At 43.3% G+C, this 14,968-nt stretch overlaps 1 protein-coding gene across 2 annotated transcripts in view; it reads left to right on the plus strand.

Moving 5' to 3' along the window:
• Positions 1-14,968, plus strand: part of LOC131683722 (rho GTPase-activating protein gacU) — a 267,647-nt gene that overhangs the window by 46,865 nt on the left and 205,814 nt on the right. Inside the window, exon 9 of one of the 2 annotated variants that reach the window (XM_058965989.1) lies at positions 2,944-4,241. The exons of the other annotated variant lie outside the window; for it this stretch is intronic. Coding sequence (XP_058821972.1) covers positions 2,944-2,994 — 51 coding nt within the window. The 3' untranslated portion in view covers positions 2,995-4,241. Of the gene's footprint in view, positions 1-2,943; positions 4,242-14,968 lie in introns of those variants that run through there. 2 annotated transcript variants of the gene reach the window in all.

The raw sequence follows: 14,968 nt of genomic DNA on the forward strand, positions 1-14,968 counted from the left end.
AAGTGCGCGTTGGTCCTCCACGAGCATGGTCCAGGTCTCGTGCCCGTAGAGAACTACCGGTCTAATCAGCGTCTTGTAGATGGTCAACTTCGTACGACGGCGAACTCTGTTCGACCGAAGTGTCTTGCGGAGGCCAAAGTAAGCACGATTTCCTGCCACGATGCGTCTACGAATCTCTCTGCTGGTATCATTGTCGGCGGTCACCAGTGAGCCCAAGTACACGAACTCTTCAACCACCTCGATTTCGTCGCCACCGATGCAAACTCGAAGCGGGCGGTTCTCATTCTCTTCTCGTGAACCTCTTCCTATCATATACTTTGTCTTCGACGTGTTGATGGCAAGTCCGACGCGCTTGGCTTCTCGTTTCAGTCTGATGTAGGCTTCCTCCATCTTCTCAAAGTTTCGTGCAATAATATCAACGTCATCGGCGAAGCCAAGTAGCTGAACGGACTTTTTGAAAATCGTACCACTCGTGTCGATCCCTGCTCTTGTTATTACACCTTCCAGCGCGATGTTGAATAACAGACACGAGAGACCATCACCTTGCCGTAGCCCTCTGCGTGATTCGAAGGGACTCGAGAGCGTCCCTGAGACACGTACTACGCACATCACCCGATCCATCGTCGCCTTCACTAATCGCGTCAGTTTGTCCGGGAATCCGTACTCGTGCATAATCTGCCATAGCTGATCTCGATCGATAGTGTCGTATGCGACTTTGAAGTCGATGAACAAATGATGTGTGGGCACATTGTACTCGCGGCATTTCTGCAGTACTTGACGAAGAGCGAACACCTGGTCCGGTGAGCACCAGCGTCCATATCTCATAAGCAGAGTGAGACGAATTGAACGAGATTCGTAGAGGTTCTTTTTGGTATGAATCCATGTTAGTCAGGGGGAATGTAGCCTTGACTGGATGCAAAGAGTACATCGTTCACTACGATCTCAAACACTTTGGAACAAGCGTACAACGATGTAATTCCTCGAAAATTTTCAACATTTCGTCAATCTCCTTATTTAAATACAGGAAACATAATTGAATTTTTCAAACTGGAGGGATAACAACACAGTCTAAGAGAACTTTTGAATAGAATTGTCAACGGGGCCATTAACACGTTAGCGCATTTCTTGAGAACACATGAAGGTATGCTGTCAAGACCAGCAGTGACTGAATATTTTAGCTTGCTGCTTGCTGAATGCTGCTATAACCTGACGATCTGTAACAGTGAAGGGAAAAATAGTCAATGGAGTGTCTCTACAAGCGCGCGCAATTTGATCAGAAGATGAAATAGTTTCATTGAATGCACTTTTAAAGTGAGTTGCGAATAGGTCACACTTCTATGAAGCCAGACTAGCACCCTGCTCCTTCAAAAACATATCGGTAGGTAATCCGTTCTCCTTCCGCTTGGAATTCACGAATTTCCAAAACTGTCCGGGATTATTGAACAGGTTTGCTTGTGTTCGAATGGAGTAGTGTTTGTACAAGAAAATGTTATAGGATCGATAAATATTACTCGCTAGCGCAAAACGATATTTGGCGAAACGACAGCGTGTACGGCAATACAAGCAAAGTGCCTTCGATCTGAGTCGTTTAAGATGTCGTAGATGTGCATTACCGCACGGTGGCTTACGAGCTGGCCTACACACAGGAACGTAATCAGTCAAGTGGGCGTTAATCGCGGCAGTGAAATATTCAACGGTACAATCAATATCTTCCGCATGCTCGAGTGAATGCCGAACTGCATGAAGGAGTGCTGATGCAAGTACCAATAAATCAGCTCGGTGAAAGTTAAGACCAAGATCATTCGGGATATGCTCAAAAATGACAGACAGATAATAACTTCTACGGGAGGATGATTTGCATCAATCACAGAAATAGATCCAGCAGGTTCGTGGATCTGACAGTGGGCTAGTGCTGTCTCATTCAATAGGACAAAGTCCAGGATATGACCGTAACGATTTTCAATTGTTTTAGACAGTTGAAGCTGAATCCATCAAAAAGCGCAGCGCAAGTGGTAAAAATATAAGATCGAAGCAGGTTGACTACAGGTCCCAAATGAGGCCAGACTGATTGTAGTCTCCAAACAATAATGCGCAATCATTATTTCCAAGGCAAGAGCAAACAGCATTAATCGAGTGGATATAGTTGTTTGCACTGACTAGGTCTCTCTTACGATCAGGTGGTAAATAAATTACACCAATGCTGACAAAAACGGTCAGGTAGCTTCAGTTTAACGAACAACTGTTCCAGCGAAACGTCAACAGGTGTTGGATCGACGAAACTATTCAATGCAGTAGATACGGCGATGAGTACGCCCCCTCCGCGTGATTTACGGCTATTCACAAAACTGCGATCGTTTCTATAAACAGCATATGTATCGCCAAAAAGCTGCCGAGAATGCATCCTGTCGTCTAAGCAGGTCTTGGTGAGAACAATTATGTCGTAATGGGAAGAAGAGATTGCTAGGAAAATTTCTTCGATTCTTATGCGTAGGCCTCGGACGTTCTGGTAAAAAATCGTCAGTTTACCATTCAAGTCTGCGTCAATAGTCGATTCCTGAAATTTCTTCACATTATTCCCAAGAGGATCGTCTGATAACCCGAACGCCTGCAAGTTGTCATTATTTGAGAGACGAGCAGTACCATTCGAAGCTTCAGCAGGACATACCCTTTGCTCAGAATGCAGCCATGTTTTTTACAAAAACTAGCTGTACATTTGAAAAATGGTTAGTCAAATTTGCGTCTGTGGGAAAAAAAATCACACATTTGTTATCGACGTTTAATCGCCTTTGCATTTCTAACGGCGCTGGACTACAACACTCCAAAAATCTTCTCAACAAGACCACTTTTCCAATTACACGGTTGTAAATTCTATTCATTCAGTTTGAAGATGGTTAATTTTTAAACTTATGATATCCTAAATTTACATATAATTCCTATTTACAGATAAGTTTCTCATCAAAATCAATCGTACCTTCCAAAATAAATCTAACATGAGCTAGACGAAAAATGAAACAGTAACCAAACGTGCCATTGTCATTTTGTCCATTGATGTAAACACCGTTTTAAGAGCAAACATTACGAATGGTGATTTTTTTATAAATGGAAGCAAAATAGCTTTGTTTATTGAACCACGGGTGACACATTAAAACTACGGAATACAATACAAAAAAATCGATAAGAGCATGGCGCAAAACCATAAGTATATTTAAACCAAAAATATGATATATTTTCTAAACTAATAAACTAACCGCGGGTAGCATGATATAAGAGCTAGCAACAAGGTAGCGTAAAATGCAACAAACGTTTTTTTCTTGTTTTAACAAAACTACACAAAATACAAATTTGCCGAACTCAACAAGTCCATAGATTTAATAGTTTTAACGTACTACTTATGAGCGAAAGCAAAACTATATCGTAAAATATACTATAATAATATAACTGGAAACAAGCTAAACCTAACTGTTCAAGTTGATCGAATTCATTTCACTCTAGAAAAATGTTCTGGAAATATGCGCAGGCAGTGATTGGTTACGGGTGATTTTAAAATTCCACCATTTATTTTAGTGTAATAATGAATCGGGCCCCATCCCGACCCATCTCGGGTTAGCAAAAATTTACACAAATTAGAACTGGGGGTGCTGCGATTACATTGCATTGTTCGAACATGAGCCGTTGCTTTTGGCTACTTAATGAGATTATAACATGGTGTGGAACGGCCTAGAAATTGGCGGCCTTGAATATTTAGTTGTACTGAGCGGTGATGTTCATAATAACTATGAGGAAACTGCATTCCTGTATAACTGCACCCATCACTTGATTCGAACTTTGTTTTAATTTAAATGTTATCCAACAGTCAATTTTATTTGTAAATATATTACCACGGTCGAAATGGAACCGCAAATCGGATTGTAATATTTTTTTTATATTTATTTATTTAGTGTTTGAATTCAGGAGATAGAGAACTTGTAGATAATTTTAAGACGGTTTGCGATTTTTCCGCTGAAATACAGCAGCCTTGCACCAACTAATAGCAATATATATTACAATACTTATCTATTCAAGACGATTCAAATAGGGTAATATTTTCGTCACTTATACCTACCTACAAATGATCACTGAACGATTCTAACCGAACATGATAGATAGCAGAGATTGGCGTCAGCGGTAATATTTTTGTAAGAGCGTTAAAAATAAATTAATATGACTACTTAGTATGAATGAAACAATGCTACCATTTTTAAATATAAGTTTTATTCAATTCCGAAATTATCCAACGACACATATTAGTCAGATGTATCAGTGACGATGCGGATTAGGAACTCGTATGGAGGCACCCAAACGGCGGCGATTCGACTAACGGAGGATTTTGGACATCCGGATAGCAATTGCAAAAGCTCGGACAGGTCTGCATTGTGTAGAAAAAGAGCAAAGGGACACGTTGCTGGAGACTCAAATGCCCTGCATATCAAAAAGCGAAGAAAGACTAACAATGATGGAGATAACCCTGCCTAGGCTCAATCATTGTAACATCTGCAAATATCGCGGAAGTCGCCAACAGAAACGACGTTGCAATTATTGCAAAGCCGTATCGTGTTCCTTCAGATAACGGTAACAGGGTGGGAATCCAAGTGATGGGCGGTTTCCCTGTTCGTGAGACGCTGGATAGCACACATGAAGGCTTCGTGTTCGCCAAAATCAACGGTGTATTCGTACTTATTTATTATGCTCCTCCAAGGTGGACACCAGAGCAGAACAATCGGATGCTGTACATACAAACGCGACTTCCGGAGGGTTAAGGTTCCGTTTGCACATATGGTAAAGACGGTCGAGGAATCCAACATCGATGTAACATTTTGCAGGCCGTCACCTATGGATGACATGAATTGATGAGTTAGGGAGCAGTACACACATAGCGACCAGCAACCGGTCCACTACACCATTGGTTGACGGAGCTGTAATGATAGTGTAAAAAAAAACGTTGACAAGAAAGTTTCTTGAAGCTTTACTTGCAAACAGCATCGCTCCAAATCCGAATGGTGATGAGCTGTTGGACACAGTATCGAGGTCGTGTGGCGTTACCGGTGTCCAGCGTATTAGTGGAACGGAAGGCTGAGCACCCTCCGTGCTACCTTCCCAAAAGCAGGAAGACACGTTCATAGACTTGAGGCAGTCAGGGAACAGCATAACTTCTTCGGGCGGTCATGGCCATCGTCGAACGTGAGATAGTGCTGAGCAAGTCTACCTGCGACATGGAGCTGTGCGGAGAAGTCGACAACGCTTACCGTGTTGTGTTGTTCACGATAAAGAGCCAAAGACGCCAGCTGAAATGCGCGCTAGCTGAAAAATATTGTGAATGGTCTGTTCTCGAAACACGATCCAACCGCATGGCCGCCTACGACTTACGTCAATGCAGAAGGTGAAAATATCGCTGACAACCGGGTCTCCAACGACTAACTCCTTACAGTGGCCAAAGGACCGAATGCGACGAAAGCTCTCGTTCTGGACGGTATCCCCAACGTGGCACTGAAGACCGCGTTCCTGTCTTTTCCGGACAAGTTCAGAAATTTCGAAGGCTACTTCTCGACTAGATGGAAGATCCTGAAACTGGTGCTGCTACCAAAACCAGGGCAGCCATCAGAAGATCCAGCATCGTTTCGGCCCATATGCCTGTTGGATACTCTTGGTACATTTCTGGAAACGGAAAGGGTCAGGCTGGTGAACTGCGCGGAAACTGTGAACGGGCTATCGAAGAGGCAGTCCGGATTCGGGAAAGGGATATTGACAGTTATCGCAAGCGCGTAGAAAGCAATGAAGCAAAAGAGGAGGGGTATCGCTACTACTCCATGGTGACGATCGAGGTGAAGATCGCTTTCAACGGTGCCAGTTGGGTGACTATTGCTGTAGCGCTGCACAGAGTATGGATTCCGGACCACCACTGTCAGGTTCTGCAAAAATATTTCCCAAACCGAGTGCTGGTCTACGAGACGAATATGGGACAAAGGTCGATTAGATTATAGAGATTATAGAAGCGGGAATATCACAGAGCTGCGCACCTGACCCAATGCTGTAAAATATAATGTACAACGGATTGTTAACACTGGAACTACCCAGGATAGTTGAGATTGGTGGCTATAAAGATGGTTTTGTCTTCCCGATGATAGCGGAATTGGAGATGTTGACGGCTGAGAAGATTGTCGTCATTGAAATTTGCATGGCTGATGTCAAGTTGCAGCTTGTTTACCACCAGTCGGAGGTAGTACTGGTCAGCAACCGTGAAAAAATCCAGCGTGTCGTGATCAGAGTCGGGGGATACTCAATTCCATCGATGCGAAGCACCTGGCTGTGTTGGTCGGTAATTAGTTAAATTTCAACAGCCACTTTGAGAGAAGACATCGGAGACAGCTAACGCAGTGGCAAGAACGAAGCTAACGAGCATGTTTCGCTTAATCGCTGTGTCGATATGGTCGGAAGCGGCATGCGTCATTGCCGGGATGATCCCCATCTGTATCACTGACTGACTAAGACTGGTCAGAGCAGACTGGGTTGTTAAGTGGCAGTAAGAGTAGCACAATGCGTAGAAAATGAATAGGGACCCACCAAGTAATCCAAAATGTGTAGACGTGGATGTAGAAAAGAGCTTTCATCTAACTCAGATTTTGTCCGGGGATGGCTGCTTCCGGAAGTACCGGTTTGGACATGCTTCGTTTCCCCTTTGTCCGGAATGCGTGAATTTACTGGAGACATCAAAACCCGTGGTCTTCGAAAGCCCTCGGTTCGAAAAGGCGCGAAGGGTATGCTCGGCGAAACAGTCGACAATATCGTTGAGGAGATGTGCCAAGACTAACATACCTTGGACACTGTCAACAGAGTAGTGAAACGGACAGAAAGCCGCTGCGAAACAACAAATCGGATGCAGGAGAAATTCATCCGCCGGGGATCTCTCGGTCGAAGTAGACTAGATCCTCCGCTGGGGTCCAATTGAGTAAGTCTGTCCAACCAACGAATCTGACTGACAGATGCCAAAAACTCTCCAAAGGAGACGTTAGTAGTGTAATTGCATCTATTCACATCTCTAATAATTGTCAGATTGATTGTCAAAGTAAATTTGACATAAGATTTTGACATTCAGATGCTTTTTAGTTGGACAATGGTCCAACTAGCGGAGGTCCAACTAAAAAGCGGTCCAGTTAAAAAGTGTCCAACCAGCGAATCACGACTGTATTATGCGCTGTAGCAACGAGTTTGTGTCATTGGGACGCAGCGAATTAGACGACAGGCTCCACCGGAATCGCTGGACCAACCTTGGCACCCTACCGTTTGGTCCATGAAGGAGATTAGAGAGCAACAGAAGAATCGGTTTCGGGAGAACTCCCTCCGCGGGAGACTAGTTAATGTGAGACGAAGAAGTGATTTCGGATTGTTCGGGCGCCATCGTATCGGAAGTCAGGCTCCACCGGGAATCGTAAAACCAACCTCGGCGTGCTACCGGTTCGCCCGCAGTAGAGGTGATATCCAGAACAACAGCGGAAATCGTGCTGCAAGGACGAATGCGCTGGAGTAGTAGCAGGGCCCCGGCGAATAGAGTTACCGTCCCCAAGCCGCGCAGTGAGATGACGTCGAATTGCCGCCAGGATACGACAGGCTCAGAGAGCAGTAATCGACCCAGATAGAGTTGAACGCAAGGCAGCGTTTCCGAAAGGTGTGGCCGCTTTAAATCGGGAGATCAAGCTTAGCAAATCAGAATACCATAAGAAGCTATGCCAAGAAGTAGACGCCAATCCCTTGGGCGATGCGTGCTAAGTCGTGATGGTGAAAATGACGTGTTTGTCAATAACATAAGCCAAAACATTGGAACATGTTTGAACTGCGTTATCAACATCTTCGGGGTCCAGAATAGTTAGCTAATTGAGAGTGGAGAAAAAGTCAGCGATACTGCGATGATCAGTTTGTGGAAGTCGTTGGAAACGGGGAAACATCAATGGAGGATGATGTGATACTGGTTTCACAAGAGGAGAGGAAGCCATCACTACAGATGTAGCAGAAACCTGATCGCTAACAAAACAAAGGTCAAGGTGACGGTTATTCTCGTTGGTAATGGAATTAATTTGCAGTAACGTGGCTGAGCTGGAGCTGTCAAGAAGCCTCACCGCCCCTGAGTGAAGAACGGAGGGATCGGAATCCGGGTAAAGAAATCCATCGCGGGAAAATTTCCACGTAACACTGGGAAGATTGAAATCTCCTAGTACGATGATCTCACCAACCGATTTAGCATCTTCGAGGAGAGTAAAAACTGAGCTACAGTGTGCGTCAACATATTCAATGTCACGGGCTCGATCAGGTACGGAGTACAACGCACACAAGTAAAACTTACGGTCACCAAGCTCGATTATCGTCCAGACCTGCTCGAGGAAATCTCACCAAGGCTTCTCGACAATTCGTGCAAACCGCGAATAACTGCTACTAATACATCACATCCTGTAGATTTTCGTCTATTTCTAAGGTTCTGGTCGCAACGAAACAGTACCGAATACCTGAATAGAAAGCGTTCTATCGTTTAACCACGTTTCGACGAAAACGATGATGCTAAAACTCTTATCGGAGACTGCATAGCGATATTCCTTAACGGTTGAATTGATACCACCAACGTTTTGGTAGTATAGTAGAAGCTTATCCCGTTGTTGACCAAGGTTGGAAGTTGAAGGATTTTGAGGCAAGGAAGAGCTCACAGATGCATTATACTTGCTTGCTGTAGGTTTGCGGGAGACTCCCAGTCCCATCTCCTCCACAGGACCGGGACGGCTGCTGGTCGTTGGTTGAAAGAACTCGACTGTGATTCGGAGACTAAGGGTTTCCTCACGATTGGTGCTAAGTATGCCATCCCGGTGGCCGAAGAGACGAGATTTCGTGGAATGTATGCAATTGCAGCTGGACTAGGTACCTCTCGTAAACAGGGGCCCTATTCTCACAGTCACGTCACCTAGTGACTAGAAGGAAATTTTGTTCTAGTCACTAGGTGACGTGACTGTGAGAATAGGGCCCCAGCTGTCGGTTACTAGCAGGAAAAGCGGAATCTGGTGCTGATATAAAGCATTTGAACGGTGAACTGGAATTGGGGAAAATTTCAGCGCTTGAACTATTCAAAATGGATATATACTTGCCGCAGTAGGAATTTCGGGAGACCCTTCCTCCACTTCCGCACACAGGACCGGGATGACTGGTGAACGTTGGCTACAGTGGCTATACTGTGACGGGGGGATCGAGGGCTTCAACAATAATGCTTTGACTGGTCGAAATTAAATTCACGAACGAGTACTCCAGTCGGTCAAGTAGACACTTTGAATGCAGCGTCCTACAGTTCGTTCGGAAGAAAACAAAATTAGTTTCGTGAGATCGGTATTCTTTTTGATCAACAAAATTGCTTTGGGTGTGTCGCTAGTGCCGAGGCATTCTTGGGTCACAGCAACAATTTCCTTTACTGTATGGCACGAATTTTCGCATTATTCGAGTTCGTTTGGAGTGGGCAGATCCTCTGGAAGTCGCTTGACAAACAGCCCCCTTTGCGCTACAGAGCCAAAATTAGCCGGAAAGTGAGTCTCAATGCGGCTCGAGAAATTTGAGAGGATTGCGTTGAAATTGTCTACAGCTTTTTATAATTTTGATATGTCCACGATGGGAGCAGCGAAATCGGATTGCTGTACCTACGTGTTGAAACAGCAAACATAATCGTCGCACAGCCAGTACAAGTTCTTATTGACACAGGACAACAGATCTAGTGCGGATCGCTGCATGCCAAGTATACTCGTACCAAAGGCCTTAGTATAAAGGTACGCAAAAAGTGTGCAGAAGGTGAAGCCGAAAAAAGTCTACCTATCTAGCAAAATTAGAATCCAACTTTGCTGCAGAGGTATCAAAGATGGATTTCAAATGTGCTCCATAGGTAGGCTTTTCTTGACTTCACTCTTTGCGCAACTGCTCTCTATAGACTGTGACTCGTACAGTGGAAAGCCGATCCACAATGACCGCGGCAGGTAATTTTCTCAATCCCATCAACAGGAGAGTCGCATTACTTGCGACTCATAGTTCTCTTTCTACTCGCCGTAGGTTCGGCTTTTTGATTTCGTCTCACTGTGTGCCAAGTTGCAATGTGGGAAATATTTTTCGCTACCCGGATGCAGATGGCGAAGCAAGCGCGTGAAATTATTGTGGAAAATTACACACAGGTTCTGTGATGTAAACAATCCCGCGAATTGCACAGAAATTTAACTGAAAATCTTCGATTTTTCGCTATCATTTCGACAGATAATACAACACCGTGCAGGTGGAAAATTTAGGGAGCAACCTTCTTGGGCAATGGTCACGCAGGAGAGCAATTTGTTCAGCTCTTCGTTATTTCGAATTGTTAATTGTTTTTTGTTGTTTTTTCGGCGGCGAAACAGTCTATGGCCGCCTACAGAGTGGCGGCGAGAATAGGGTTCCCACCCCTCCGGGTTTGACCCGGAGACTCCGGTTTTCGGAAGCGATCTCCGGGTTTTACATCAATTTCTCCGAGTTTGGTGGGAAGAAGCATAGGTTCAATTTTTTTGGAATTAATGGACTTCCGGAGGGTTAAGGAAAGTAATATTTCGCTATGTGCTACAATTCAATATTAATTCGTCAAAAGGGCGAAAGTGTTTTTTGTAAACAAACTTGTTTCGCTCATTAGTCTGCTGCAGAGTGTATTTTCATGAAAAATATGTGTAAATGTAAATTTTTACCCTTCGTAGAAGTAATTTCAATTGTTTTCTGCTTCGAAATTATAGTAAATTAAGAGATACCATCAAAATAAAAGTTTGTTTACAAATCTTATTCGCCCTTTTGCAAATTTAATATGGAATTGAAATGTTGCATTCCACTAAGTGGCTCAAAATGGTGTAAAAAAGTTATTTTACTGCAATTTTACCAAATCATTTCACTCTTAGTGGTGCTTATCACCAGCGGCACTAAGGTCTGGCAGATTTGTTTTAATCCAACTGACTAGGTCAACATCAAACGAGTTCTTGCAGTGTTGTTGCTACTCCAGCAGCGATCCTTAACTGGGCTAGGGAGGTGAGTTTTGCCCGTTTGTTGCGAAATTAAAATTGGTTGGTGACGAATAACCGACACCATATAGTGTGATGTCGCAGCTCTGCCTCCTTTGCTCTCCTTCTCCTGTTAGTTGTGGAGGAGAGCAATGCTCGTTCGACCTCCACAGTGAGAGTAGCTGGTGCTTTTGTATTCCTGGCACTTAACGGGGAAGTGAAATACTACACCACATAAAACCGATAAACCGTTCTCAAGCATGAAAAATTTACAGTTTTACTTTAACGTGGTAATAAAAAGCGATTAAAGTGCTTTAAAATGCCTAGCAATCACTTTGATTCCAATTTCTGTCTCGTTCCACTCAAAATCCACCACCCCCCAGTTCAGTGAAAATCTCCGGGTTAAAGCCTCTCCAGAGGTGGCAACCAGCTGGGGCTGGTACTGACATTAGAATGCGAGATGCGAGAAACCTGCTTGCACACCATGTCAGAGTGAAAGCCGAGCGCTTTCACTCTGACATCATCCTTTTACTTTGTTGCAGGCAAGTTTCTCGCATTCTAATGTCAGTTCTGGCGCCAGCTCAGCTTCTCGCCGCCACTCTGTAAGCACCCTAACAGTCGCTTGTACTGACATTAGAATGCGAGATGTGAGAAACCTGCTTGCTGCAAATCAAAGGAAGGATGTCAGAGTGCAAGCCGAGCGGATCGGCACCGACTGCCTGCTTTTACTCTGACAGGCTCCATTTGATATGCTGCAAACTGGTTTCTCGCATTTAGCACCCAACTGTCAGTACCAGTCCCTGCTCACCTTCTCGCCGCCCCTCTGTAAACGGCCTACACAGAGAAACAAAAACGTACTTTCTCGTTCCGTCTCTTTTCTTCTGCTGTGAATTTTATGCATTTTCATGCATATACTTCTAGTAAGCATTCCATTAGTGGATAGGTCGAATATGTCCAATGCATAAAATTTACAGCAGAAGAAACGAGAGGCAGATAGAAAACTATGCTATCGATGCATAAATAAAATTCTGCGTGTAGACGGATGCTCCGGCATAATAACCCTTTCTCAGCATATAATGGGTTCGATCAACAGGAAACTGCAGACCCGTACAAAATGAGCAAAGAGACTGGCCATCCAATGAAACTAGTTTGTGTATGCTAATTTCGACCGATCGGAATGAAAACTATAATTTGTGAAGGAATAGATGTTCGAATTTAATTCTTGGTTGATGGTTTGATAACGCAGATAAGGGCTAATTAGTATTCCAAAGTAAATATGCTCTGGGTGGCACTCGTTACTAGCACTGAGCTGCACAAACTAATTATTACAACAAGGTTAACTAATAGAAACCAAATATAATCGCAGTTCTTTCTGTTCAAGATGTGCGCCTCGGTGCATGAAATTAGCGGTAATAAATCACGAACTTGCTTCGGTCGGATATTTTAAAATCCGCTTTTTCGTTGTGTATGCTATTACGGAGAACAGACGTCCATCTTCAGTAGTTGGGTTATCCAAACCAGGTGCGCTCCTGTCGTCATGTTTTTTTTTGTGGCTGAGTTCGACTGAATTGACAGCGGTTATTCCTCTACCCAGTCAAACAAGTCCGGAACCGGTTCGGATTTCCAGTATGAATTCCAGCTCAAATGCATCAACCGATAGTGTCGAAATCGATTGTTTTCTTTAAGCAAGATTCCATACGGAATCCATTCAGGATGTCGAACCGGTTCCGGAATGGGTTTGACGGATAGTTGGGATAAGTTGATGTGGCGGCGCTAGTATTTATCGTATATCAATTCAAATGTTTACACACGTTTTTTAAATATTTTGTTCGATCATGGATGTCTGCTCTCTGGTGCTATTTTCTAACCATCAGAAATGAAATAATGGGATGGCAAGTAACGATACAAACAGATTCATCCACCAGCCGTGTACAGCTCACAAACATGTACTTCTCCACAATAAATTCTACTGTTTCAAAATGTTTGGCAGTAGAAATTGCCGAGTTGTTTTTCAACGTCAATTATTGTGACCTGTTAGGAAATATTCCCAGCGATGTCGTAGAGTATTCAATAACAAATTAATTACGATGAAAATGATTTTGTAAAAGAAGTCATTAGCTGTGATTTGATTCGTGGTTTACAGTTTAACAATCATAACTTTTGCAATCGTATGCAATTCAGCTTTTCACTGTTGCTATCGGTAACGGAAAATATTCAAAAATATACCAAGTATATTAAAGAAAGGCGTAAGTTCCACATCAATGAAATAAAAAAAATGTATATCCAGGCACTGCTTTACTGCTCCTTGTGTTAAATTTCTTTCTCGGTGGTGAGTAATGGTCAACGTTACCCTCTGATGTTTGCGTCCATGTCGTCGTCGCTAGAGCTTTCATTTTCGCTGTTAGATGTTTGGTACTTTTTGTGTTTTTGAGTGACTCTGATATAGGCGTTTTCTTTTCTGTTTATTACTTCCCTAGATGTTAGGTGCGTTAATGCTGGTTGTATTAGATGAATTTCCTTTGGTTGTTTAGACGTCTGGCTTACCGTAGTGTACCGGTTGATTACAAAACTGTCATGTGGGCGTCTGCCCAGGGTATGTGTATTTAATGCCTTGGAGTGATCTGCCCCTTGAATGTCAAGCTAGAAGGTATAGGTTGGTTCAGCTGCATTCGCACCACCCGAACACCGTTGAGAATACCAGGGAAAAATTCATTTGCCAGTTCAAGAGTTATTTGTAACGGATTCCACTTCTCCACACTTCGACATAAATCTTTTAATATAATCCGTACTAGTGCGCATTGCCAAAAAAAAAATAAATTCGATGTCGTGTTGCATGCTGTTTTTCGCCACGAAACTTTCTGACTCGGCCAAGGAGTTGAACGTTATTGGTACTATATGCCTCGTATGATGTAGCCGTATGTTACTGTTAGTATGCTATTCGCATCGGTGCGGTTTTTGCCTCTTGATATGTACGAGATGAGAAAGCAAACTGGGCTTCATGCTGGCAGTAGGGTAGGGATTGTCGAATTTTTTGTCGACGTCGATGGCAAAACATGATGATGAGTTATGCTCTCTCACCGAGCATACGGTATACTTGGAAGAAACGCCCAACTCTCTTTGTCTTAAATTTACCGGAAATAGCCAACAAAAGTTACGCAAAAATTACTTTGGTTTACCTTCTTATATGTCATTAATCTTATTGTAAATTTTTCGCTCGTCGATTCCGGCAAATAGCCTCTCCATCTCAGCGAATATTTTTACGTTGGTAAGCTGAAAAAAAAACTACACCGGCGTAGGAAACATGGCCTACGCCGGTGTAGTTTTTTTCAGCTTACCATTTCGTTCTTAGATGAACTTCCCAAGGGAACATTATTTAATTTGTAACCCGTCAGATAACAATTTAGCACTGGGTGGAAATATATCAAGTTTTTCGTACTTTGTCCGTAGTGTGTATTATTGAAATAACATACACCCTGTTCCTTATGATCGTTCACTTTTTCTCGTAAATTTTGTTTGTTTTAGCTTTGGTGAACAATTTTCATGATCTAAATAGGTGTAGTAAATTTTGGTTCATATTTCTGTATGCATAACATAGATATTAGATAGGCCACCGCTCTTCTTTTGCTGAAAAATCTATGCCGATAATGCTGCGCATCGGCGATGACAGATGCAATTATGCTGGTGTGTGTTTGTTTACACGGAGGAGGGAAGGCAGCCATCGTGAGCGAGGCAGTGACGAACCACGGCGATATACAGACGTGCGCCAGATTACGTGTTTGGTTTTTGGCTGGGACGGGACCTGCGGATTCGTGTTTTCTTATTCTTTCTTTTTGTTTGTTATATCTTACTTCTTCGATTCACACACACTAATACTTGGTGTAGTTCAAGAAATGACATGACTTTTTTACAGA

This window comes from Topomyia yanbarensis, chromosome 1, assembly GCF_030247195.1.
Source record: "Topomyia yanbarensis strain Yona2022 chromosome 1, ASM3024719v1, whole genome shotgun sequence".
Classification (NCBI taxonomy): domain Eukaryota; kingdom Metazoa; phylum Arthropoda; class Insecta; order Diptera; family Culicidae; genus Topomyia; species Topomyia yanbarensis.